This window comes from Hevea brasiliensis, chromosome 5 (genome assembly GCF_030052815.1).
Source record: "Hevea brasiliensis isolate MT/VB/25A 57/8 chromosome 5, ASM3005281v1, whole genome shotgun sequence".
Classification (NCBI taxonomy): domain Eukaryota; kingdom Viridiplantae; phylum Streptophyta; class Magnoliopsida; order Malpighiales; family Euphorbiaceae; genus Hevea; species Hevea brasiliensis.
In genome coordinates this window covers 115111009-115135546 of record NC_079497.1, presented here as the reverse complement: position 1 = coordinate 115135546, position 24538 = coordinate 115111009, and the positions used below count along the sequence as shown (strand labels likewise).

Sequence of the window (24538 nt, the reverse complement as noted above, 5' to 3'; positions counted from 1 at the left end):
ATATATAAAAATTAATATACTTTTAAGTAATATTTCTATCATATTACTACATTTTTAGTGAAATTTTTATAAAAAATTTTAAAAAATAAAAAAATATAAAAAATATTTAATTAATAAAAAAGTATATAACAAATAATTATATCTTTGAATAATCATTTTACTATATTATTATATTTTTATTATGAAATTTAAAAATTAAAAAAATAATAATAATATAAAATAATACTTAATTAATAAAAAATTAAAAACATTATTTAATTTTTATATATTAAAATTAAAAAAATATAAATTAAAATTATTTATATATTAAAATTATTAAACATAGAACCCGAGTCAATCAAAAAAAGAGTTAATAATATTATCAAAATGAACACATTCATAGCACAGAAGCAATGTCGTTGAGACCTTGGCGGTTGACATAGCTATTGAAACCTTAAGCTTTGACCCCTCAACAGTTATTGACCGGGCTGCTATATAAAATTTGCATATATATATATATATATAAATGTATATTAAACGTAAAAAAAAATTTAAAATCAAAAGTTAATATTTGTAATCATCATTTACCATAATTAAAAGTTAAAACAATAATTTTAATTAAAAATTTTACTTATTTTTTATTAAGATAATTAATTTTCTATAATTGATTATTTAAAAAAAATATCATTTTATAAAAATTTAATGAGATAAAATAAAGTATTTTTAATTCATTTAAAATCAATCATAAAATAAATGGGAAGGCTTCCTTTCCCAGGTGGAACTAGGTTTCGACCCATTGGAAAAAGCGCAGTAAAATTGGAGTGCACGGTTGAGACTTAGTGCCCTTCTTCATCGCTGGGAATTGGGAAAAATCGGGGGATTTTCTATAGAAAAACCCCCTCACTCCAATTTTTGGCTGGCTGGTTGGTGGTGTGATGGGGTGTGGGCTTTTTCTTCTAACCATTTCCCTTAATTAAGGGAAAAAGTACTTCATGTTCCAGAGGCCGATTCGGCCCCACCCCGGCGGTGCTGGACCTGCTGGTGGGAATGGGATAGTGAGTCATCAGGAAGACATGCAAGTCCAAAGGCAAAATCAGAATCACACTACTAATACTCAAAAAATTGGAGCAGCAGAGCCATGCCTTGTCTTCACTTCCGATCCCAAACCTCGCCTCCGTTGGACTTCCGATCTTCACGAACGATTCGTTGACGCCGTCACTCCGCTTGGTGGTGCCAATAGTCTGTGCTTCTCTTTCTTCCTTTAACCATTTCTCTTTTAGCCTTTTCCTTCATCCCTTCTTATTATAAAAAGTTTCTAACTTTATCGTTTGCTCGGCATTTTACTTGTTTGTCCTCTGATTCTCTTCTACTCTGGTGCATATATGTGCCTTGCGTAGTTTCACTACTTTGTCCAAATAAATTAAAATTTCTCTCGACTCTGTCTTCTTGTTGCTTTAAAGTAGTTTAAGCTTATCAAAGTAGCCAAATTTTTGCGTCTGGAAGTAAAATTCATGTCTTTTAGCTGTGTGAGACCATGTTAGTTTGGTATTGAGTAGTTCAAAACTCCGTTTTATTAAATCCGTTATCCTTTTTTTTTCAAACTCTCTATGTTGTTTTGCTGCCTTGTGGGAACACAAAGTTGGGCCTTTCCTTTTCTTCTTCTCATGTTTAATGTGAATTCTGGCTTTGCTTGTGTGTATTTGCTAGAGCTTTTATGTGGTCAACTTGCAAACAAACTTAGCTAAACTTGACTAGCCTGAAATAGGTAGATTTTCAAGGTTAACTAACTTAATAAACAAACAAATGATCAAGATTGAATTATACTTGACTTCCATCCCTGTTTCTTTGCTTGTAAATTAGAATTTGTTCTTGTTCACATGGCAGATGGAATAGTTTTGGTGTTTATACTAGCAAGCCAAAACTGCTCTTATTTAATTTGTTTGTTACTAGTTCACCAGAATTACCTCCATACCTAGTTTAGCAACTGTTGGGAATCTGTTAACTGTTTGGATAATGATGCTGCTAGTGTTCGAACTAAGTGAGGACATGAACAATAATTGCAGAAGCTACACCAAAGGCCATCATGCGGACAATGAACGTAAAGGGACTTACACTCTTCCATTTAAAAAGTCACCTCCAGGTTTTGTTTCATTTTTCAATAATATTTCTGGCGTAATGCTACTTAATTGTTCAAAATTGTGGTGGAATGTATTGAGTATCAACCCATATATTAAGTGGTAAACTAACTACTAGCACATAAAGCTGGCTGGCAATTCGTGTTCACAAAGCATAAAAATGTCATGTCAACATATACTTATAACATAAATATATCTATCTCAAACATGACTCATTTAATTAATTATATCAAAATGCTCAACCCTTATATGGATATGTTTATGATACAGGTTACAAGATATGTAAACTTATTTAAATAAATGGATCATTATACATATTATATGACACGACATGACACGTTTCACCCTTCAAATAAATAAATGGATTGTGTAAATTTGTTTTAATAAAATAATTAAAAAATTTTTAATTTTATAAAGATAAGGATGTTTTAATTAAAATTTTAAAATATGAAGTTTAAATAATTAATTTTAATAAATTATAAGGAGCTGATAGTAATTTATCCGAATAAAAATGAGAGAAATAAAAAATAAGAATAGAAGGAACCGAAGTATCATCATGGGGGGCAGGGGGTGCGTGACTTGGTTCTGCTGTTCTTCATTCTTAATTTCATTTGGGTCAATCTCTCTCTCTCTCTCTCTCTCTCTCTCTCTCTCTCTCTCTCTCTCTGCGTTTTTCTTTGATACACAATTTCAGCTCTCTCTCCCTCCATTCCTTTCCCTTAATTATCTATTCAACACCTGAGATTAACAGCTCTATCTCAGATTGATAGTTAATCTGTATCTTAAGCAATAGCTATCAAGAATGATACAAGGCCAGCAGCTCCAAAATCTCCTATTTCATGAGATTAATCCAATATAGATCTGGGTACGTGTTTTTTCCCCCCTTCCTTTATCCTCTTTTTATGATTTCTGCTTTTTTTTTTTCCCTTCTTTTTCTTTCCTTGATTAATTTTTTACTCTTTTCATTTTGTTGGGTTCCTCAGTTTGTACTGCTTAACATGCGCAAATTTCTCTGCTTTTTATGTTCTAATTCTCTTCCTCTGTTTTCTGATTTTCTGTAATCCTAATTTTGTTCTTTCTTTTGCTTTAAGGGTGTTAATAATAAATTTCTGATGTTGCTTCTTTTTTTTCGTTCTTTTTCTTTTTCTTTATTTCTTTGTTTGTTTGCCAGTAATAGGGTAATTATGTATATCTGAGGGTCATATGGTTTATGCAGCTGTTTGGCAGTCATCATCCTACAACTTTGGTGGCTCCATACTTTCTTTTCATATGTGTACATACTCTTATCCTACAGCATTAAAAATTTGGGCCAATTGCTCTCTAACCTTCATTACTTCAACTTGGTTCTGTTAGGCATACCTCCCAATTGTATGTTAGTATATAAAGTTGCTGAATTTTAGATTGTCAACTTTATAACAACTGTTTTTAACTAAAACTAAACCTGCTTCCAATTGTGAAACATTTATGTGCAAAAGAACTTGGGAATTTTGTTTGCCACTAACCATGTCTTTCATTCTTTTTTTGTTGTGAATTCGTGACATGTATGTTCTTGGATTTTTGTAGCCAAATTTCAATTCACAATTGGATATGTAGCTGTGATTTGTTTCCCCATTAGCAACTGCCATATGCATTGGCAGTCTGACATGTCTATAGATGTAGATAATGTTGCATTGGATTTGGCTGTAGATAGCGTTGCACTTCTATTATATTCAATTTTGTCTAGATTAGATAAAATGCTATACATTTTATTGCAGTGCTTACTTAATGTTAAGTAGCATTAAATATGTTTATGTATTGCAATTTTAGCAATAGAAAGGGAAGTGATCAAACTAGGGTTAGCTTAGATATAATAGAGGTTTCCTAGAGCACACACATTAGATACCTAGGATCTATTATGAAGAAATGGTGAAGTGAGAAGGATGTCAGCCATAGGATTAAAGGAAGATGGTTGAGTAGAAAGTGTGACAAAAGTTCCTTGTGATAAAAAAAACTCTAGAAAAGTTGAAGAGAATACTTTACAGAACAAAATTTGAGCAACTATGATATATGGCAATGAATTTTTAGCGATGAAGAAATGACTCTTTTACAATATTAGCATGGAGAAATGAGAATCCTAAGATGGATATGTCAAAATTCAAGGATGTAGATATGAGGAATGGATGTCATAGAGATGGTTTGAAGTTTGAACATGTGGATTGTAAACTAAAAAATGCACCAGCGCAGAAGGTTGGGCATATTGAAATTGTAAGAAAGCGAGTGGTGATCTAGAATGATGTGGGGAAAGTTAGAATAAATGATTATGTGGCTATAGATATTTTGAAAGATATATAGCCCTGATGTAAGTGGAATAGAGACCATGCACCCACCAGCATATCAATTCAATGCATATAAACTCAAAAGCTCTGTATATCTCAAAATAAACAGACCATGCACAGAATGGTTAAAACCTCTACAGCCAACCAGAAAATGATTATTTCTGTTTCCAAACGACCCAAAATTCACCCGCCCAAAAAATATACAATGCAAACCCAAATCTCATATTTGCAAAAAAGCCAAAACCCTAGAGATCAAACTTAATGGTTAAGCTAATCAAAAACCCTGAAATCACATCAAATTGATCAAACACACAATAAATCAAAACCCTTAGTTTGAATCATCAAAGTTGATGGCTCGTAACTGCACGAACCATAAAAGTATAGCACTTGAGCAATTGAACACACCCCCTTCCCCCAACCCTGCTTGAAAATTTTTGAGAGAATTTAGAAGCTGGAAACTTCAAATTTAGATAACTGAAGTTGAGAAAGAAAGATTAGTTGAGCTGGGAGATTGAGTTAAGAACAGAGCACCAATTGCAGATGAAATTGGAATTACAAAGAAAGAGCAATAAAATAAACTCGAGAGTGTGAGATTAAGGTTCAGAGATTTGTGAAGTTCTGACCTTCTCCAACTTCACCGATTGCAGATAAATCAATAGCCTTCAAACGCACTTGGGCATTTCGATACCTCGCGTTTTCTCTCTGTTTCCGCTCTTCTTCTTTTTCTTCTAATCTGTCTTCGATTGCATTTTTCTCTTTTGGGTTTAGCTGATTTGCATATAGAGAGAGAGCTTTGCTTTGTGTAGCTCGATCCTCTTCTATTACTTTTCTCTCTCTCTCTTTTTTATTCCCTTCGTTCTCTTCCTTCTCGGTAGCTCGCCTCTCACAATGTCTTAGCTTCTTGTCTTTTTCAAGTGCAAACGTGTTTAATTATTTTTTTTTTCCTTCATTTTTCTATTTCTTTAATATATATTTAAAAAAAAAATAATCTTTCATATAATATACTTCTGTTAATTTAAATTTAAGTTTAATATAATTTTTGCTATTGATTTTTTATAGTGTTATCTAATTTCATTAAAAACTCAACTCAACTAAACTAAAGCCTTTATCCCAAAAATTTGGAGTCTGCTATATGGATTCACTTTCTCCACTCTAAACACTTTTGGGTTAAATCCTCAGAAATGTGTAATGCTCCTAAGTCATGTTGTACTAGTCTCCTCTAAGTCAATTTAGGTCTACCCCTTTTTTTATTTATATCCTCTAACCTAATGTGCTCTACTTGTCTAACTGGAGCCTCTGTACGTCTACGCTTTACATGACCAAACCATCTTAATCTCCCTTCTTTCAACTTATCCTCAATTGGCACCACTCCTACCTTTTTTCTAATACTATCATTACGGACTTTATCTAGTCTAGTATGGCCACTCATCCACCTTAACATTCTCATCTCCGCAACTCCTATCTTAGACGCATACGACTCCTTCAGTGCCCAACACTCACTACCATATAACATAGCCGGTCGTATGGCTGTACGGTAAAATTTTTGTTTCAACTTATTGGGAATCTTGCGATCACATAAAACTCCCGTGGCACATCTCCACTTCAACCATTCGACTTTAATCCTATGACTAACATCCTCCTCGCATCCCCCATCTACTTGAAGGATTGAGCCGAGATATTTAAAGTGATTACTTTGGGACAGTACCACTCCATCCAAACTAACTCCTTCCCTATCCTTCACTAAACTTGCAATGCATGTATTCTGTCTTCGTTCTACTTAACTTAAAGCCCTTTGACTCTAGAGTACTTCTCCAAAGCTCTAGCTTTCTATTGACTCCTTTTCGCGTCTCATCTATCAGAACAATATCATCCGCAAACATGCAAACATCATGTACCAAGGAATACTCTCTTGTATATGTTTCGTCAATTCATCTAAAACTAATGTAAAAAGGTAAGGGCTTATAGCTGATCCTTGGTGTAATCCAATTGAGATTGGAAAATCTCGTGTACCCTCCCACTGTGCGCACAATAGTAGTTACTCCTTCATACATATCTTTCAACACTTGTATGTACTTAATAGATACCATCTTTTGTTCTAACACACTCCATAAGATATCTTTTGGAACACTATCATAAGCCTTTTCCAAATCAATAAAAATCATGTGTAGATCTTTCTTCCCATCTCTATATTTCTCCATCAAGCTTCTAATGAGAAAGATCGCTTCCATAGTTGAACGAGTAGGCATGAAGCCAAATTGATTAAGAGAGATAGAAATATCATGACATAGTCGATGCTCCACAACTCTCTCCTACAACTTCATAGTATGGCTCATGAGTTTAATTTCCCTATAGTTTGAGCAACTCTGTATGTCTCTCTTATTTTTAAAAATAGGTACTAAAATACTTCTCCTTCATTCATCAGGCATTTTCTTTGAATTTACAATCTTATTATATATTTTAGTTAACCATGTCACTCCCATATCTCCCAAACGCTTCCACACTTCAATTGGTATTCCATTGGGCCCACAGGCTTTACCCACTTTCATTCTCTTAAGTGCTTCCTTTACTTCTAAAGATCTAATCCTTCTAGTATAATTTATATTCTTTTTTATTGTTCTATAGTCTATATTCACGCTATTACCATTTTAACTATTATTAAAGAGATCATTAAAATAATTTCTTCATCTTTCTTTAATGTCCTCATCTTTCACCAACATTTTTCCTTCTTCATCCTTAATGCATTTAACTTGATTGAGATCTTGACATTTCTGTTCTCTTCTCCTTGCTAATCTATAAATATCTTTCTCCCCTTCTTTAGTTCCAAGTTTCTCATATAACTTTTCAAAGGCCTGTGCTCTTGCTTGACTAACTGCCTTTTTTGCTTCTTTCTTTGCTATCTTGTACTGTTCATATGCCTCATTATTATAGCATTTAAGTAATTTCTTATACCATTCCCTTTTTCTCTTCACTGCCTTTTGTACTTCCTCATTCCACCACTATCTCTCTTTTGAGGGTAGTCCATGTCCTTTAGGCTCTCCGAATACTTTTCTGGCTACTTCTCTAATATTTGATGCCATCTGTATCCACATATCATTGGCCTCCATATCCAGCTTCCATGCTTCGTACTCGAGAAACTCATTTTTGAACTTCACTTGTTTTACTCCTTTGAACTCCCACCACTTTGTTCGAGCTACACTGTTTTTTCTGACCTTACTTGAATTGTTCCTAAACTTGACATCCAAGACCACTAACCGATGTTTACTTGTTAAAGTCTCTCCTGGAATGACCTTGCAATCCTTGCATAGAACTCTATTTGTCTTCCTGGTTAAGAGGAAGTCGATTTGGCTTCTATGTTGTCCACTTTTGAAAGTCACTAAATGTGACTCTCTTTTTATAAAGTAGGTATTTGCTAGTATTAGGTCGTATGCCATAGCAAAATTTAGGATACTTTTTCCCTCCTCATTTCGACTGTCAAAACCAAAACCTCCATAAACATTCTCATAACCTTGCCTATCACTTCCTACATGTCCATTCAAATCTCCATCAATGAAAACATTCTCTTCATTCGGTATGCTTTGTATTAAATCATCCATATCTTCCCAAAACTTTTGTTTGCTCTCACTATCTAGTCCCATTTGTGGGGCATAAGCACTAACTACATTTATTGTTTCTCCTTATAGTACTATTTTTGCTAGCATAATTCTATCTCCTACTCTTTTCACATCTATTACAGCGTCTTTCAATGTCCTGTCTATAATTATGCCCACTCCATTCTTGTTTCTCTCCTTTCCGATAAACCACAGTTTGTACCCTGAATTACCCACTTCCTTGCTTTTCTCTCCTACCCATTTAGTCTCCTGAATGCAAGCAATATTCACCCTTCTCCTTTCCAAGGTATCCACAAGTTTCATTAATTTTCCTGTAAGTAATCCAACATTCCAAGTACCAACCCTGATCCTCCTCCTATCCTATTCCTTCCTAATTGGTCTCCTTCTATGATATCTTCTATTGTTTTCTATGTCTATTTTGTGTTCTGTTCCACTATTTGTTCTACTATTTGTCCTATGGACTAACTTCTTTACCCACACCCGTCCATGATGTGGGAACCCTTTCTCACTTAACACCACACCCGGGCGCCGGCATGGCACATCGCTTTCGGTGAACGCGCTACACCCTTGCATATTTCTCACTACACCCTGGCTTCGATGTAGCGCGTCGTAAGTAGAAGACGCCCCAACGTTTATATCATTTGAATCCATATCATAAGATGTGACGAAATTTTTACACTGGTTGTCACCTACCGCAACCCTCCTCCTTTATCCGGGCTTGGGACCGGCTAAGCGTAAATTACTTAGTCGGAATTTGTTATCTAATTTCATTATACTTATTAAATTATTATTCATTAATTAAGTGTTTCAGTCATAAAATAAAAAATAATTTTAATTATTTCTCTTATAAATTTTTATTATATAAAAATATATAATTTTTCAAACAATTATTAAAATTTTTGTAGAACATATGAGTTTGAAATAGTAACAAATTTTATAATACAAATTTATTACATTTTTTAATATTTTATGTTGAACATGGTAATAGCAATTTCTAATACAATTTTTTTTTTGAAAATTAATTTGAAAATAATAAAATAACTAGTAATAGTAACAATAGATGATAACAAATCTGAAAAATCAGTTACATTCTAAATTATAAAATTAAATTTAAAAAAAAATAAAACAAAGATTTGATAAATTAAATACAAATAAAACTAAGTCATTTAACGAGAATTAATAGATTTAAAAAAAAAATAAATTTTACAGTGTCTAAGAAGATAGAATTCTATTACCTATTAGAATTATATTAGAAATATAAAAATCAATAAAATTAAATAAAATTTAAAGTGCGCGCACACACATATATATACCAATGTAAATGTTTAGATTTCTTTTGTAAATATTGCCCTCTTTCTCCATTCAGGAAGAACAAAGCTAAAGATGGAGATGATAAATTCAAGAGATGGAGATGGGGATCAAGAGACGAGTGTTTCAATTGCTCGTGGGGGACCTATTTACGTTCCCAACTTGGTGGGACCTCTCACCAGGGTTCCTGACTTTGAGTCTGCTCTTTTCTATGAACTTGAGGTTTCTTGTTCGCTATACACTATGTACTCTTGGATTTATCAATATTGGTATCTTCTTACGCTTAAAATTATTTAATCAACTGCTTGCTTGATTAATTTGGAATCCTGTCCCTTTTATGTAGGATTTGAAGGATGAATTGTGCTTGCATGCTATTTCACCATCCAATGATGATAATATTTTGTATGTTTCTTCTGTCTTTGGTTCTTTTTAATTTTTTTTTTCAGTGTTCTATTTAGAAATTATTGATTGCAAAAATTTAATTGTTTGTAGGATTGATAAGCTTAAAATTTATAGCGACGAGGATTTGGTGGAGATGGCCTTGAAGGAAACTCTGAATGTAGGTTAAATATTTTTGTTCTGAAACCTATGTATTATGCAATCAGAGAAACTCAACTAAATGTTTTCATGGATGCTAATCATATGATGAGAAGAAGAATGAAAGTTCCTTGCGGCCATCCTCAGAGGGCTTGATTGCCAGGTGAGTAGTATAGGTAAATGTGCTTTTGCTAGCATTTTATTTGTGTATACTCATTTGCATATCAAAATTCCACTCCCTCCCTTAGCCAGCTTGTTATCAACACTCATTTCATGTGCAGGTTTATTGTGGTTTATTCAAGATCAGATACCTCTTTTCTTCTCATGTATGCATGCATGTATGTATATATTTGCCTTTCCATCTCAATGAGTCCCATCCCTAGGAAATAGATGACACTAAAAGGGTGAAGGCTCTGGGTTCCCATGGTTTATTATGTGTGAATGGGAATCTAGTTTGTCAATATTAAATAAAATGAAATCTCAAAACTAGGTCCTTGTTGCTTCACCATTGTTGAATTGCATCAGATTGTATTGATAAGCTATGTTAATTTGGTTTACCTTCTATTTCATAGCCTTTTATCCAAAATAAATATTGTTTTGTAGCGTAGTATTTTTTTTCCCCTTCCTCCTAAATATTTTTACCTTTTTTTTTTCTTTAGGAGAGAAAATGATATTAGGGATTCAAGCAATAATACAGATTTGGAAAGCTCTGAATTAGGAGATCCTTCAGCCACTTTGGAATCATTAAATGGAGAAACTTATTGCAACGGAACAATTGCTAACAAGAAGTCAAGGAAGAGACAAAGACTGTTGAAATCTTCAGATGGATCTCGTAGTGGAACCAGCTGTAATAGAACTATCATTAACAACAATTCAAGGAAGGGAAAAGGAAAGAAGGCAAATAAATGTGATGTTGGCGTATGGTACCTGTCCTACTGCTACTATGTTTAGCTTTCACCTATTTGTGTTTGCTGCTAATATATAATTTCCATGTTGGAACGATGCTTGATAAGATATGCTATATAAATTGTAGAGTTGATTTCTTTCCTTTTTTTAATATGGACATTTGCTTTATTCAATGATGTTTCTGTTCATGTTACTAAAGTACATTTTCTTTTTATGCTGGTGATCGCTTGATGCTCTTACCTTGGTAATTTGCTTCCAAGATGAAAATGAACATGATATAACAGCTAATCTTTGCATAAGTGCATGTCAATGTTTGAAATTAGCTTAGCTGCAGTTAATCAGATTTATAAACAATGGTAGCAAATCCATACTAGTAATGGATTGCATTCAAGAATAAATATATGTGCAACATGTTCTGAATTGTCCCTCATTTATGGTGAATGTACCGTAGATGCTTTGTCTATTTGATGAATTTGTTATTCTTGCATGTCCAGGAGAGTTGCTTTGCGAAGGTGGATGAAGTATTGAAAATCAAACAAAAGCAGGATCAAGACAAAGCAACTGTCAGACTGCATTCATTTAAGTATGTTTTAGTATATAAGTATTCAATTATGTGTAATTGATGCATCCTCTGAATTTAGCTTTATTATTGCCTCTTATTTCGGTCTCATGCTAGTTGCAAAGCCAACAAGGGTGCCATTCCATCCTCGGAGCCAGAGAGCGGTGAAAGGCTGAAAATGCTACTATCTACAAATTCTGGGAAACAGGTTGGCTAATAAATTGTCCATTAGAATTTTTTTTTCCCTTGTATTTTCTGCTTTCTGTACAAACACATCCACGTATAATACCTTGCAAGTACAAAATAACCTCTACCGCAATTAGACCAGAACTCAGCGAAGAAAAGCCATAAGCTTAACGGCTGATGATGCCACTTATCCCTCTAACTAGTGATGAAAACAAATGAAAATGAAACATATATATATATATATATATATATATATATATATATATAAAGAACCGAAGAATATTATATGTTGTGATTAAAAGGGTGAAATAAAAAGAAAATCTAGCCACATCTAGTGATTGGTAGGAATACTACCATATTGGGATAATCTTTTGTGGTGACTGAGGATTGAAGATTGTGGATAAGAAGAAAGGGATAGGTGGTCTTAAGAATGAGAAAATCAATATTGATGTCTTGATTGCAAAGTTGGTAGCCAGTTGTTTGTCCATTGACAGTGCTGGTGACTGCGCTTGATGGTGAACTTCAAGTTGAGGTGTGGGCAGCGGTTTTAGAGAAACCTTGTGATGTGTTGGGAGACATGGAGCAGATGTAATTGAAAAACAGAGGAGACTGAAATTTGGAATTCTAATTTTTAGGCACCTTCTTAAAAAATGTAAAGATGCATTTCTAGTTATTTTTCAATTCTGTAGAAATGGACTGGGTTTTGTAATTCCAATTCTAGACAATGCTTCAAACAAAGGAATTGAAAAGTCTACTGTCCATTCCCAAAAACCAATTCCAGATGCACTAAATGAGGGGCTAATAGTCTAATTTGTTTATTTGCTCATTCATATTGTTGAAAACTTTTCATTTATTATTTGGCCATGCCTTTGCTCAAATTAACAGCAGTTAAAGCCCTCAAATGTTCAAGAACACATACCTGTACATCATCCAGAGGTTCTTTGCATTGAGGTTTACCACAACATACGACACTGGTTAAAGGTATACCTTTCTATTCTGTTGTCTTAGAAATAAATTATCTTGATTTCTATTATTTTTAGCTACCGTAGTTAAGATTATGATGCTTATGTAATTATGGTTGTGTTCTATCAATAATTGTCAGAGAAGTAGGATAAAAGTATGGGATTTTATTTATTTATTTTGTGTAGTGCTAAATCTAATACATAGCTAGTTTTGGATTTTGTTTCTTATTTTAAATTTTTTGGAGTAATCTAAATCCTTTATGTTTTGTTTATTTTCTCAATTTTGAGTGGTTTGTAATGGTTTACCAATCAACAGATATTCATTTTCTCCTATGTGGATTCCATAGTAAAATTCCTAGTATCTTAGGGCTACATTAAATTAGAATATTATGTAGCCTCCTACTGTGCTTTTCTTCTTTTTCAGATGGGAATACAAATTTTCTTTGAAGCTTTGAAAACATGATTCATGTTTTTGGATATAAATAGTATGCAGGAACCTTTAGGGTCATTCATTGAATTGGGCTTGTATGATACAATAGTGTCATAGTGCGCCAGAATTTTGGATGTTTACCCGGAGTTTATAAGCAAAGGTTAAAGAATGCATGTTACTTATCTAGGTCTCATGGGTTTGTAATTTGGAAATTGTTTTGTTTTGTTTGTGTGGCTATACTTCTTTTAGAAGTTTGCAGGGTCTAAAAAAATAGGTCTGAGGCACGTTGTTGTATTCATTTTAAGCAAAGGATTCTGGAAGAGTTTGACGTTTCAGTCTGCACTTTGGAGCTATCTATTGCAAGCCTAGTCTTTGATTCAGAGATTTCCTGTCAAACTAGTTTCCTGTTTGCTAATTTGCTATTTACCATATTATTATGTCGTTCATTTTGAAATATCAGGAAAATAATAAAGGCTTTGCAGGTGCACGCAAACCTTTTTTAAGATTACTTGTAGAAAAAAAATATGGCTCTTGGAGCTACAAGATAAGATTTATTTGCTCTCCTGGTCCTAGGATTATGGGAATTGAGGATGGATTGATAAAGAATTTATTGGCTTCTTGTGTAAAAAATTTGTGTTTTGCATATTCTAATCATGAAAGAAACATGCGTTTCGCTACTTTACTGTCTAGTTAACTAAATGTCTAAACTTTCTTTGGGTTGTTGCTTTGTTGGGATTTGGGAATGGATATGCTTCCTTATTACGAGTATTTTTGAGGAGAAGATGATGCTCTATCAACAACGTATTCTTATGCTCTGTTTAAGAATGGTTATCGGCTATTGTTTGTGTAGCAGTTATCTCATCTATTTGGTAGAAATTTGCTTGCATTCAATGGTTTCATTTGCAATACACGGATGTATATTTTTTAAATTGAATTGACGTAACTCTCTCTCTCTCTCTCTCTCTCTCTCTCTCTCTCTCTTTGTGGTATGAGCAAGTTTCTGGGTAGTGATTTGGTTTAGCTCCCATTTTCTGTTGCTTCTCAATATACATAATCTTTTTCTTGGCTTTACTTTCTCCTTTCCAATAGTGTTATTGATTTCATTTTGAATTGTTTTATAGACACAAGAGTTATTGGTCCTAGGAAGACAAATGTTAACTGAAATGAGGGACAGGATTTATTGCATGACAGACCAAGTGATGCAAAAGGCAGGGCATTATGATCCATCCGGATATTTTCTCATAGAAGTAATTTCTATTCACTCTGGTTTTATCACAGATATTTTGTCTCTTTATGTAATTGAATGTGCAATTGTGTAGGATGTGTTTTGCAATGATACAAGGGATCCATCTGCAATAGATTATAGTGAACCTATTTTTGATTGGCTTACAAACTCAAAAGATGATGCTCTTAGAAAATGGGAATGTATCATAAGTGGTGAGTTACAACGAAAACAGAAAGCAGTCATAGGTGAGGTAACAACTTCACAATTGCCCCAATTCAGACGTGTTGACATGCAAAAAACTCGGTTTTGTGACTTGAGATTTCGTCTTGGTGCTGGATACCTCTACTGTCATCAGGTACAATTTTACCTTTACATTTACTTGGCTAAAGTATTGACTCCAATTTTTAGCAATCTTTTGTATAGTATTTGACCTTCAAATGACATGAGTTTTTAAGTTTCATCATCTCAAATTTGTGCTTGGCATGAGCTGGTGGTTGTATTTTTACGTCGGCTTGTGTTCTTGTAGGCATCCTCATAACATGTATTTATTCGATTTTTTTTTAACGTCGGCTTGTGTTCTTGTAGGCATCCTCATAACATGTGTTTATTCGGTTTTTTATTTGGGAAACTACTTGATACAGGGAGACTGCAAGCATACCATTGTCATCAGAGACCTAAGATTGATTCATCCTGAGGATGTCCAAAACCGGGCAGCTTATCCAATAGTAATTTTCCAACTAAAATTACGTTTCCAGAAATGCAATGTTTGCAACATTTTCAGGGCTACAAAAGTGACTCTGGATGACAAATGGACCCCAGATAACCCTTGCTATTTCTGTAATGACTGCTATTACCTTCTTCACTACTCTGAGAATGGATCTCTACTATACAGTGATTTCTCAACTTATGACTATCTTCATGACTAATTCTTGTATTTGATCTTTGTTTTTGAACTTGCAATTGCTTGAACAAGTACCTTTCTTGGCAACCATAGTTTTAATTGTAGCGATAAATTCCATGAGTTTATAAGTCTAAAGACTACTGATTATTAAAATTACCGACTCGATGTATGACTGAATGCGTTTGCTGGAGTGTCATGGAAGTTATTGAAGTGTGTTCTAAAGTGCTGGCTACGTGGTGTATGCATTGCATTAGGCTTCCAAGTTGCAAATTTTGTGGGAAATATATATTAAATGCTTTTACTTAAATTTATAAGCAGCTGATGTTAAGGAGTCCTACAAAGTTACAACGGATGTATGCATTAAAGGATGAGGTATGATTTTACAAGTCTTTAGCTACATTTGTAGATTTTGTTAAAGCACTTTTATTAAAACATATTTTTTTCCCCGCAGTTTAATCATAGTTACTTGTTCAACCATTAGGAAGCTAACATAGAATGACTGAAATCTTCTTGTGGATCTGATTGATGTATGCATATATGTATGGTGAAGTTTTGGTTGCGTAATTCAGAGCCTATAACCATGCAAATTTTGAGCCCATCTTCTAGCCATGTAAGGATCATGGTAATCCCAACTCTTAACGCTACTTGTCCTCCCTCCAATTATGTTTGCTTCCCTCCCTGTAACAGCAGCATCTATGTTAGGATCATGTGCGTCCCGTTTATCCCCTAAACTAACAACAGTTTCTCCCATTCTGGTGCACTAATCAACTCCGCCTTAAATTTAGCTGTGCCCCACATAAGCATGTCCAGAATTGCCCAATTCTAATAAAATTCTCCTTTCTTCATTGCCTCTTACTCTCCAAGCATTACTATCATGCCTTCTTCTCCAATTTTCAATTTGACATCTCTTATCACACCTCCAAGCAGTCTCACCAAGAACTTTTCAAACTCAAGCATGATAAATCCATTAGAAGTTCCAAAGCCAAATCCCACATGAAATCGATGGATTGGAATGGGATATTGCATGTTTATGGCATGGTATGATCTTGTTGGACTATCAGAGAGATGCAAGATACAGGAATTTGTGCGCACGATCTTTAAGTATCTTTATGCCTTTCCTGAGGCCTTCAGTCGGTTCTGCTTGGCCCGCGAAGAAAAGACTGTCAATAACTTACAGAGTCAGAGCTGCTTGCTTACCATGGGATTTTATGTGTTTCAAGAGAAAGATGCGGGAAGCAGATGAAGAGTAAGTCACAATAGCAAAGCGATCAACAGGGCGCAGGGAGAATACTACTAATGCCATGCATTGCTTGACAAGCCTCGAATGTGATTTGTTGGGGCTTGCAATCAGAACCAAGTCTATTGTATTTTTTATGATATTAATAATATTGTACGTTCTCTATTTAATTTCTTTTTTTTAACTCTTTTTTCAACTGTATAACAAAATTTAACATTTAAAATAATAAAAATAATTATATGATTGAAGCGACTTTAAATGGTTATATATCTTTAAGCAATGTTATTATTATATTATTATATTTTTATTATGTTACTATAAATTCTTCAATAAAAAAATTGGAGATACAAAAATTAATAAAAATAAAAAATAATATTTAATTAATAAAAATAAAATATAAAAAAGTTAATATACTTTTAAGTAATATTCCTATCATATTACTGCATTTTTATTGAAATTTTTATAAAAAAATTTAAAAATTAAAAAATTAAAAAATATAAAGCATATTTAATTAATAAAAAAATGTATAAAAATTAATTATATCTTTGAACAATCATTTTACTATATTATTATATTTTTATTATGAAATTTAAAAAATAAAAAAATTAATAAAAATATAAAATAATATTTAATTAATAAAAAAATAAAATATTATTTAATTTTTATATATTAAAATTAAAAAAATATCAATTAAAATTATTTATAAATTAAAATTATTAATCATAGAACCTCAGTCAATCAAGGAAGAGTTAATAATATTATCAAAATGAACACATTCATAGCACAAGAATAATGTCGTTGAGACTTCACAAATGACATAACTATTGAAATCTTGGGCTCTGACCCCTCGACAGCTATTAATGGCGCTGCTGTATAAATTTTGCATATATATATATATGTATGAGAGTTAAAGATAAAAAAAAAATTTAAATCAAAAGTTAACATTTGACATCATCGTTTGTCATAATTAAAAGTTAAAAATAATAATTTTAATAACAAATTTTACTTATTTTTTATTAAGATAATTAATTTTTTATAATTGATTATTTTAAAAAATATATTATTTTATTAAAATTTAATGAGATAAAATAAAGTAATTTTAATTCATTTAAAATCAATCATAAAATAAACAGGAAGGCTTCCCTTCCCAGATGGAACTAGGTTTCGACCCATTGGAAAAAGCGCAGTAAAATTGGAGTGCACGGTTGAGACTTAGTGCTTTTCTTCATCGCTGGGAATTGGGAAAAATTGGGGGATTTTCTATAAAAAAAAAAGCCCCCTCACTCCAATTTTTGGCTGGCTGGTTGGGGGTGATGGGGTGTGGGCTTTTTCTTCTATCCATTTCCCTTAATTAAGGCAAAAAGTACTTCATGTTCCAGAGGCCAATTCGGCCCCACCCCGGCGGTGCTGGACCTGCTGGTGGGAATGGGATAGTGAGTCATCAGGAAGATATGCAAGTCCAAAGGCAAAATCAGAATCACACTACTAATACTCAAAAAATTGGAGCAGCAGAGCCATGCCTTGTCTTGACTTCCGATCCCAAACCTCGCCTCCGTTGGACTTCCGATCTGCACGAACGATTCGTTGACGCCGTCACTCAGCTCGGTGGTGCCAATAGTCTGTGCTTCTCTTTCTTCCTTTAACCATTTCTCTTTTAGCCTTTTCCTTCATCCCTTCTTATTATAAAAGTTTCTAACTTTATCGTTTGCTCAGCATTTTACTTGTTTGTCCTCTGATTCTCTTCTACTCTGGTGCATATATGTGCCTTGCGTAGTTTCACTACTTTGTCCAAATAAATTAAAATTTCTCTCGACTCTGTCTTCTTGTTGCTTTAAAGTAGTTGAAGCTTATCAAAGTCGCCAAATTTTGGCGTCTGGAAGTAAAATTCATGTCTTTTTGCTGTGTGAGACCATGTTAGTTTGGTATTGAGTAGTTCAAAACTCCGTTTTATTAAATCCGTTATCCTTTTTTTTTCAAACTCTCTATGTTGTTTTGGTGCCTTGTGGGAACACAAAGTTGGTCCTTTCCTTTTCTTCTTCTCATGTTTAATGTGAATTCTGGCTTTGCTTGTGTGTATTTGCCAGAGCTTTTATGTGGTCAACTTGCAAACAAACTTAGCTAAACTTGACTAGCCTGAAATAGGTAGATTTTCAAGGTTAACTAACTTAATAAACAAACAAATGATCAAGCTTGAATTATACTTGACTTCCATCCCTGTTTCTTTGCTTGTAAATTAGAATTTGTTCTTGTTCACATGGCAGATGGAATAGTTTTGGTGTTTATACCAACAAGCCAAAACTGCTCTTATTTAATTTGTTTGTTACTAGTTCACCAGAATTACCTCCATACCTAGTTTAGCAACTGTTGGGAATCTGTTAACTGTTTGGATAATGATGCTGCTAGTGTTCTAACTAAGTGAGGACATGAACAATAATTGCAGAAGCTACACCAAAGGCCATCATGCGGACAATGAATGTAAAGGGACTTACACTCTTCCATTTAAAAAGTCACCTCCAGGTTTTGTTTCATTTTTCAATAATATTTCTGGCGTAATGCTACTTAATTGTTCAAAATTGTTGTGGAATGTATTGAGTATCAACCCATATATATATTTTGGTATTGCAGAAATACAGACTGGGTAAGCAATCAGGGAAGGATATTGGTGAAGCATCCAAAGATGGTTGGTCCTGTTAATTTCTGTCTATTGTCATTCATAGTGCATGATATCATTAGCACAATTTTTATTAGTAATCAGTTTGAGTTTGGCTAAATTGAGATTTTTATGTGGACATTATTTCTTAAAATTTTAGAGGTGCACCTGCCCCCAAAAAATAAATTCAAGGATAAAACCAAAAGAATAAGTAATAAAAGAAGATAATGGCAAATTGGCCCATTGATGTTTTCATTCAAAAGAAAAGAAAACTAGACGTTGGTAATTGATTGTATTTTGATGCTTTTCTTCATAGAATAAACTATTTATATTAAATCCTCTAATGAGAAGCCTAATATCTAAACTGAACGTTTCCTTTGTGCCTGTTGCCCTGTTTATATGAAGTGACTTCTTCCCCATTTCCTGAAGGGTTGTCTGGCTCGTGCCTTTTAGAAATCACTGGAGGCAGTAATTCTTCACCAACTGTTACTACTTCTGATATGAATGAGTAAGATGATTTTTCTTCTTCACTTAAAAAGTCACCTGTGAAATGCTTGGAATTAGTGAATTATGCAAATGTTAATGTTTAGGGGTTATGAAGTCAAGGAGGCATTAAGAGTGCAAATGGAAGTCCAAAGTAAATTATATCTACAAGTTGAGGTAAATCTTTTTCTCAAATGGAACATAATTATTATTTATGTCCCAATTTTGGACTGTTTCCATGGAAGACATCCTTGCTGTTGGTGACTGTTGGATGTGGGTTTGTTTAGGTAAAAAAATAGATTTAATAATTCTGGACCTCTTAATTACTGCTTTTGATGGTGCTGAATCATGCTTCCACATTTGCACAAAATAGCAACTAGCTGATAATTAACAAAACTACACTCACTGTTAACTAGGGGTTATCAAGACTTTGGATCTTGCTTTTTTTGGTTAGGTGTCCTGTGCCTGAACTAGCTGATCGGAAACTTCCATTGTGTAGGCACAGAAGCATTTGCAAATTCGCCAGGATGCAGAACAAAGATATTTAGCCATGCTTGAGAGGGCTTGTAAGATGCTTGCTGATCAATTTATTGGAGGTACAGTTATTGACACCGATGGGCAGAAGGGTTCAGGGAATAAGACACCAAGAAATGCCTCCCATGATCCGCTTGGCCTTTACTCCTTGCAAAGTGAAGCAGTGGCTGAAGTGCGTGCCCCAGAAGAAGCACCCTCTAGTCTGCTTCAGCAGGGGGCTGATTGCTCCACTGAGAGCTGCCTCACTTCAAATGAGAGTCATGGAAGACTTACTTTGGAAGGATCTCCAGCTGGAAGTAACAAACAGATGCTGAGCCTGGATTCCACGACAGCATCTCTGATTTGGAATGAAGTGAAGGTAAGAACCTCGGGGGTTAACATGAGCCCAGTTGATCCCCATGGGATCAATGGGTATGGTGTATGGAGCTGAAAACTCGTCCATGGTCTTCAGCTCATTCACTGAGTTACAATTCCAATTGTGAAAAATGCTAATGTGTTTTTGTCAACAGTATTGACAGCAGTAGCGGCAATCTCGAAATTGTAGATTTAAATTTCTAGATATTGACATGTTAGACACTGCTGATGATTATTCTGCATCGTTTAATTGTTCTATTTAGAGTTGTTTCATTATACTCAATGTTGTTAATTTTTGGGTTCACAAAATCCAAGTAGCAATAGTTTGTTACTAGGATTGGCATGCATGGATGGCATCTGTTCCCCTATCTGCTGGGAAAACAGTAAAATCGATGTGTTGGATAGACATATTACGACTGGAGGTGAAAGCTTCAAGAAGGCCATTCAGTGTAATTAGGCATTAGCAAGCTTTGTGCTGCAGCCGGCCTGGCCTACAACATGTTAACAATGTCTATTTGTGGCATGACAACAATAAAAAGGCTAATGTTAATCGTGTGTACATGCATGTATTAAATCCTGAATCCCTTGGTTCCCAAATAACGAAGTATTATTCTCCGATATGGTATGCTATGGAGATACACTTGGCCAGACACCGTGCCAGAATCAAAATCAGTCAATATTGTGGTTGATTAGGTAATGAAATTGGATCAAATTGAACTGGCATTAAAACTGAAACTGGAATTGTGGGAGGATTCAAGTTTATATTCCTTGATGGACTGTGATAGCCAATTTCGAGTCAATGTCAAACTAAAATTGGCTCGTGTCCAAGTGTAGATGGAGAAGAAGGATCTCGATGCCTAGCAATTTTATGATGGTGATAGATCACAGATATATATAACAAGGTTATGGTAACAAGTAGCGGATTATAAAAAAAAAAAGTCAAAATGGTAGAGGTGTAGGATAGAAGATGTTTATTATTATTATTATTATTATTATTATTATTATTATTATTTCAAAAAAAAAAAAAAAGCACAACCGAATAGCATAAATGGAACCATGGAGGTTGCGGTTTCTTCAAAGGTTCTTCGGACCGGCAAACTATTAAATTAAGCGTTTATTTGGTTTAACTATTGAATACAGTTTATAACTGTTAGCTGATAGTGAATTGATAGCTGATTTATATTAAATGTTTGATAAAATTATGTTTAGTTGTTACTGTTAATATGTGAAATGACTAATAAGAGTATATATTATATAATTTATTTTATTATTAAAATAACTATAAAATTATAAATTTATTATATTATATTATTTATTTTATTATTAAATTAAATATATAATTATAAAATTAATATATTATATCATTTATTATATTATTAAAATAAAAATATTTTATTATTAATGTCACGACCCAACCTATGGGCCGGACCGGCACTAGGACCTGGGCCAACCTAAAGCCCCTGAGGCCCGTAGTAAGCCTTAACTATTCATTTACCCAACTCTAAGGCCCATTTGGGCCCAATTTCAAGAAAACAAACGGACAGAGTCCGGCCATAAAATGGACTTACCAACGGAGAGTTTTCGACTCACCCGACCTGTAAACACAATATATAGTCAATTGGGGAGCTCAGCTCACCCTCCACATACTCATCAACATAAAAATAAATGGGAGCTCAGCTCCCTCATCCAATCCATCAAGCATGCATAGCATATTTAGTTTACAGGTCCCAAAATAATAATTTAGTTTACAGACCCAAATCAAATAAACATTTCTAACACATGCGGAAATTCTAAGATTTAACAAGTTTATACAAACAGTAATAATTGACCTGCGAGGGAGAAAGCAGGTTAACCTCAAAAATATCCTCCTGTGGCCTGTAAAAATTTTTGAACAGGAGTGAGCGTTCGACTCAGAGAGTAAAATATCAATTTTAACCATAATCTCTATAACTATCTAAAACTCATGCAACCTGTGGAATGAAATGCAACATCAGCAATAAATTCACATCATAGCATCAAAAAGGTAATTTGGAGCACTCACGCACCCTGTAGCATCAATCATAACATATGGGAGCTGATCCCTATCTGACTCTCTTAAATCCAACACGGTGCGTGAAGAACTCAAGCCGGACTTTCGCTTAATAAACCAAATCGAGGGTCCCAGCGAAGAACTCAAGCTGTGACTACCCCTCGAAGGATCGGGTCCCAGCGAAGAACTCAAGCCGTGACTACCCGTCCTATCCATAGTCCACACCACATCACACGCACGCCAACGCACGCACACTGCTCCAAATTACCACAACAACATCATGGCACTTTAACATTTATCAATGCATCATAAATCGTACCTAGAGTTTAACTACATAAATATATGCATATAAGTGATGCATGGGCAGGCTGAACATATAATAATATTGAAATTACAATTAAAATTAATATTTTACTCACAGACTTGACGACAATCACTGTGGCGGCTGGGCGGAGGAAGAAGGCTGTCCTGGCTCACCTGACAATCATATTACATTTATTTAATACAATCTGACTCAATACAAACAAAGAAAAGACCAATTACGTCCTAAGTCGTGCCGAAAATCCGGCAGAGTCTCCCCTATACCTAGGACCTACCCAACCTGCAAAAGGGTTCAAATCACACTTCTATACTCACAATCCATATATCCACAGTTCAATCATATCACACAGCCCCTCCTGGGCCCATCAAATCAGTCATCCATCACAATACGCAAAATTTCAATTTAGTCCTTATTATTGATCATTTTTGCAAAAACTGCCCAAACAAGCTCTAAAAATTATAAAACTTTGCCCCGGGGTCCTTAGCAATATTACTAAGCTATTGCAAAAAGAATCGTAATTTTCTAAGCTACCACGAATATTTTACGGATTTTTAACCCTATTTAAGCACTAGAAAATTACGTAAAAATAAGGTTCGGGTTTACCTTTGCCGATTCCGACTTTGGGGACGCACTCGGGACGTCTGACAATGGGGAGCTAGCCAAAACCTCGGTCCGATTCGGAGACTTTTCCGGTAACGGGTCTGTCTGGCCCGAAATTTGCAGACCCGGTCAACTATCGAATTTTCGCGAATCGAGAATACCTACACGAAGCCCATAACACGGGGGTTAGTACATAAATTTTTCAGAATTTTCTAAGCTCATTAAATGCTCGGAAAAACACTGCGAAGTTCTGTGGGACCCACCGAAAAACGGTGTCGGAAAAATTCGAAATTTAAGTCGTTGCGAAGCTCTCGACGAATGGAGCGTGCTGGTGGCCTCGGTTTTCTCGTGGGATTCACGGTTTTCGAGAAATCTAGCCCAAAAGTCGAAATGGGCTAAAATCTTTCCGAGCAAAAATCGGACAATCCGCTCAATGGATTTCGCCGTTCTTGGTGTCTATGGAAAGCTCTCGCCGAGTAGATGATTTTGGACACAAGACCCGGTCCAATTGGTGGCCGGATCGGCCGGATTTGGCCGGGGAAGCTGAAGCGGCGCGCGCGCGCGCAGGGGGCGTTTCGCGCGCGTTTTTCCGGCCGTTTGGGCGGCGCTACTGGTGGTGAGGCGTCTTGCTGGTCTGGGGCTGGTCAGTGGTCGCCGTGGGGCGGGGAGGAGAGAGAAACGAGAGAGAAAAGGGAGAGGGCCATCGCGCGCGGGAGGGAGGAGAAAAAGAGAAGAAGACCGGTCCGATTCGACCGGTCCGATCCGGTCCGGTTCGATTCGGCCGGTTCGATTCGAAATACAAAATTTTAAATTTTTACTCTGCCTCGGGACCGAAAACGAGGTCTAAAAATTCCGAAAAAATTTCATAAAACTCAGAAAAATACGTAGACTCCAAATATATTTTTAGTTTTGCCACGTGGTCTTTAAATTAATTTTTAAAAATCATCAAAGTTTATATTTTCAGAAAATCGAACCCGATTTTTAAAATGCGAAAAATCTCAAAAAAATTCCTAAAATTTAAATAAAATTAAAGTATCAAAAATACTCATAAATAATAAAATTTAAAATCTTGGGGTGTTACATTCTTCCCCCCTTACAGAAAATTCGTCCTCGAATTTTTACACAAGGCAGAATAAAGCTCATGATTATACATTGAACAGATAAGGGTACTTGCTACGCATGTCCTGCTCGACTCCAGTGCACTCTTCCACTGACTGACTCCTCCACAAAACCTTAACCATAGGGATCTGTTTTGATCTCAGCTGTCTCACTTGGTAG

The 24538-nt window shown here is 34.7% G+C and overlaps 2 protein-coding genes and 1 pseudogene across 13 annotated transcripts; 2 read left to right on the top strand and 1 right to left on the bottom strand.

Annotated features, from left to right (window-relative positions):
- Positions 1 to 751: 751 nt before the first annotated feature.
- LOC110669946 (snRNA-activating protein complex subunit) lies at positions 752 to 15204 on the top strand. 11 transcript variants are annotated; one of them, XM_021831817.2, is made up of 14 exons: positions 752 to 1218; positions 2006 to 2119; positions 9404 to 9567; positions 9689 to 9747; positions 9838 to 9904; positions 10002 to 10045; positions 10164 to 10220; positions 10542 to 10800; positions 11283 to 11371; positions 11465 to 11555; positions 12419 to 12514; positions 14047 to 14172; positions 14245 to 14505; positions 14792 to 15204. In XM_021831817.2, exons 1-14 carry the CDS (start codon positions 972 to 974, stop codon positions 15074 to 15076), a joined length of 1959 nt encoding a protein of 652 aa, XP_021687509.2. In that variant the 5' UTR covers positions 752 to 971; the 3' UTR covers positions 15077 to 15204. The 11 variants fall into 11 exon arrangements, with proteins under 11 accessions (XP_021687509.2, XP_021687510.2, XP_021687507.2 ...); XM_021831818.2 differs by having other exon boundaries at positions 9999 to 10045; positions 12422 to 12514; XM_021831815.2 differs by having other exon boundaries at positions 9999 to 10045.
- A 412-nt stretch (positions 15205 to 15616) lies between these two features.
- LOC131180178 (uncharacterized) lies at positions 15617 to 17461 on the bottom strand (annotated as a pseudogene).
- On the top strand, positions 17407 to 20585 carry LOC110669945 (protein PHR1-LIKE 3). 2 transcript variants are annotated; one of them, XM_021831813.2, is made up of 6 exons: positions 17407 to 17905; positions 18729 to 18805; positions 18914 to 18968; positions 19344 to 19446; positions 19529 to 19598; positions 19921 to 20585. In XM_021831813.2, the coding sequence occupies exons 1-6, from the start codon at positions 17659 to 17661 to the stop codon at positions 20383 to 20385; spliced, it is 1017 nt and encodes a 338-aa protein (XP_021687505.2). In that variant the 5' UTR covers positions 17407 to 17658; the 3' UTR covers positions 20386 to 20585. The 2 variants fall into 2 exon arrangements, with proteins under 2 accessions (XP_021687505.2, XP_021687506.2); XM_021831814.2 differs by having other exon boundaries at positions 17409 to 17905; positions 19368 to 19446.
- Positions 20586 to 24538: the final 3953 nt, after the last annotated feature.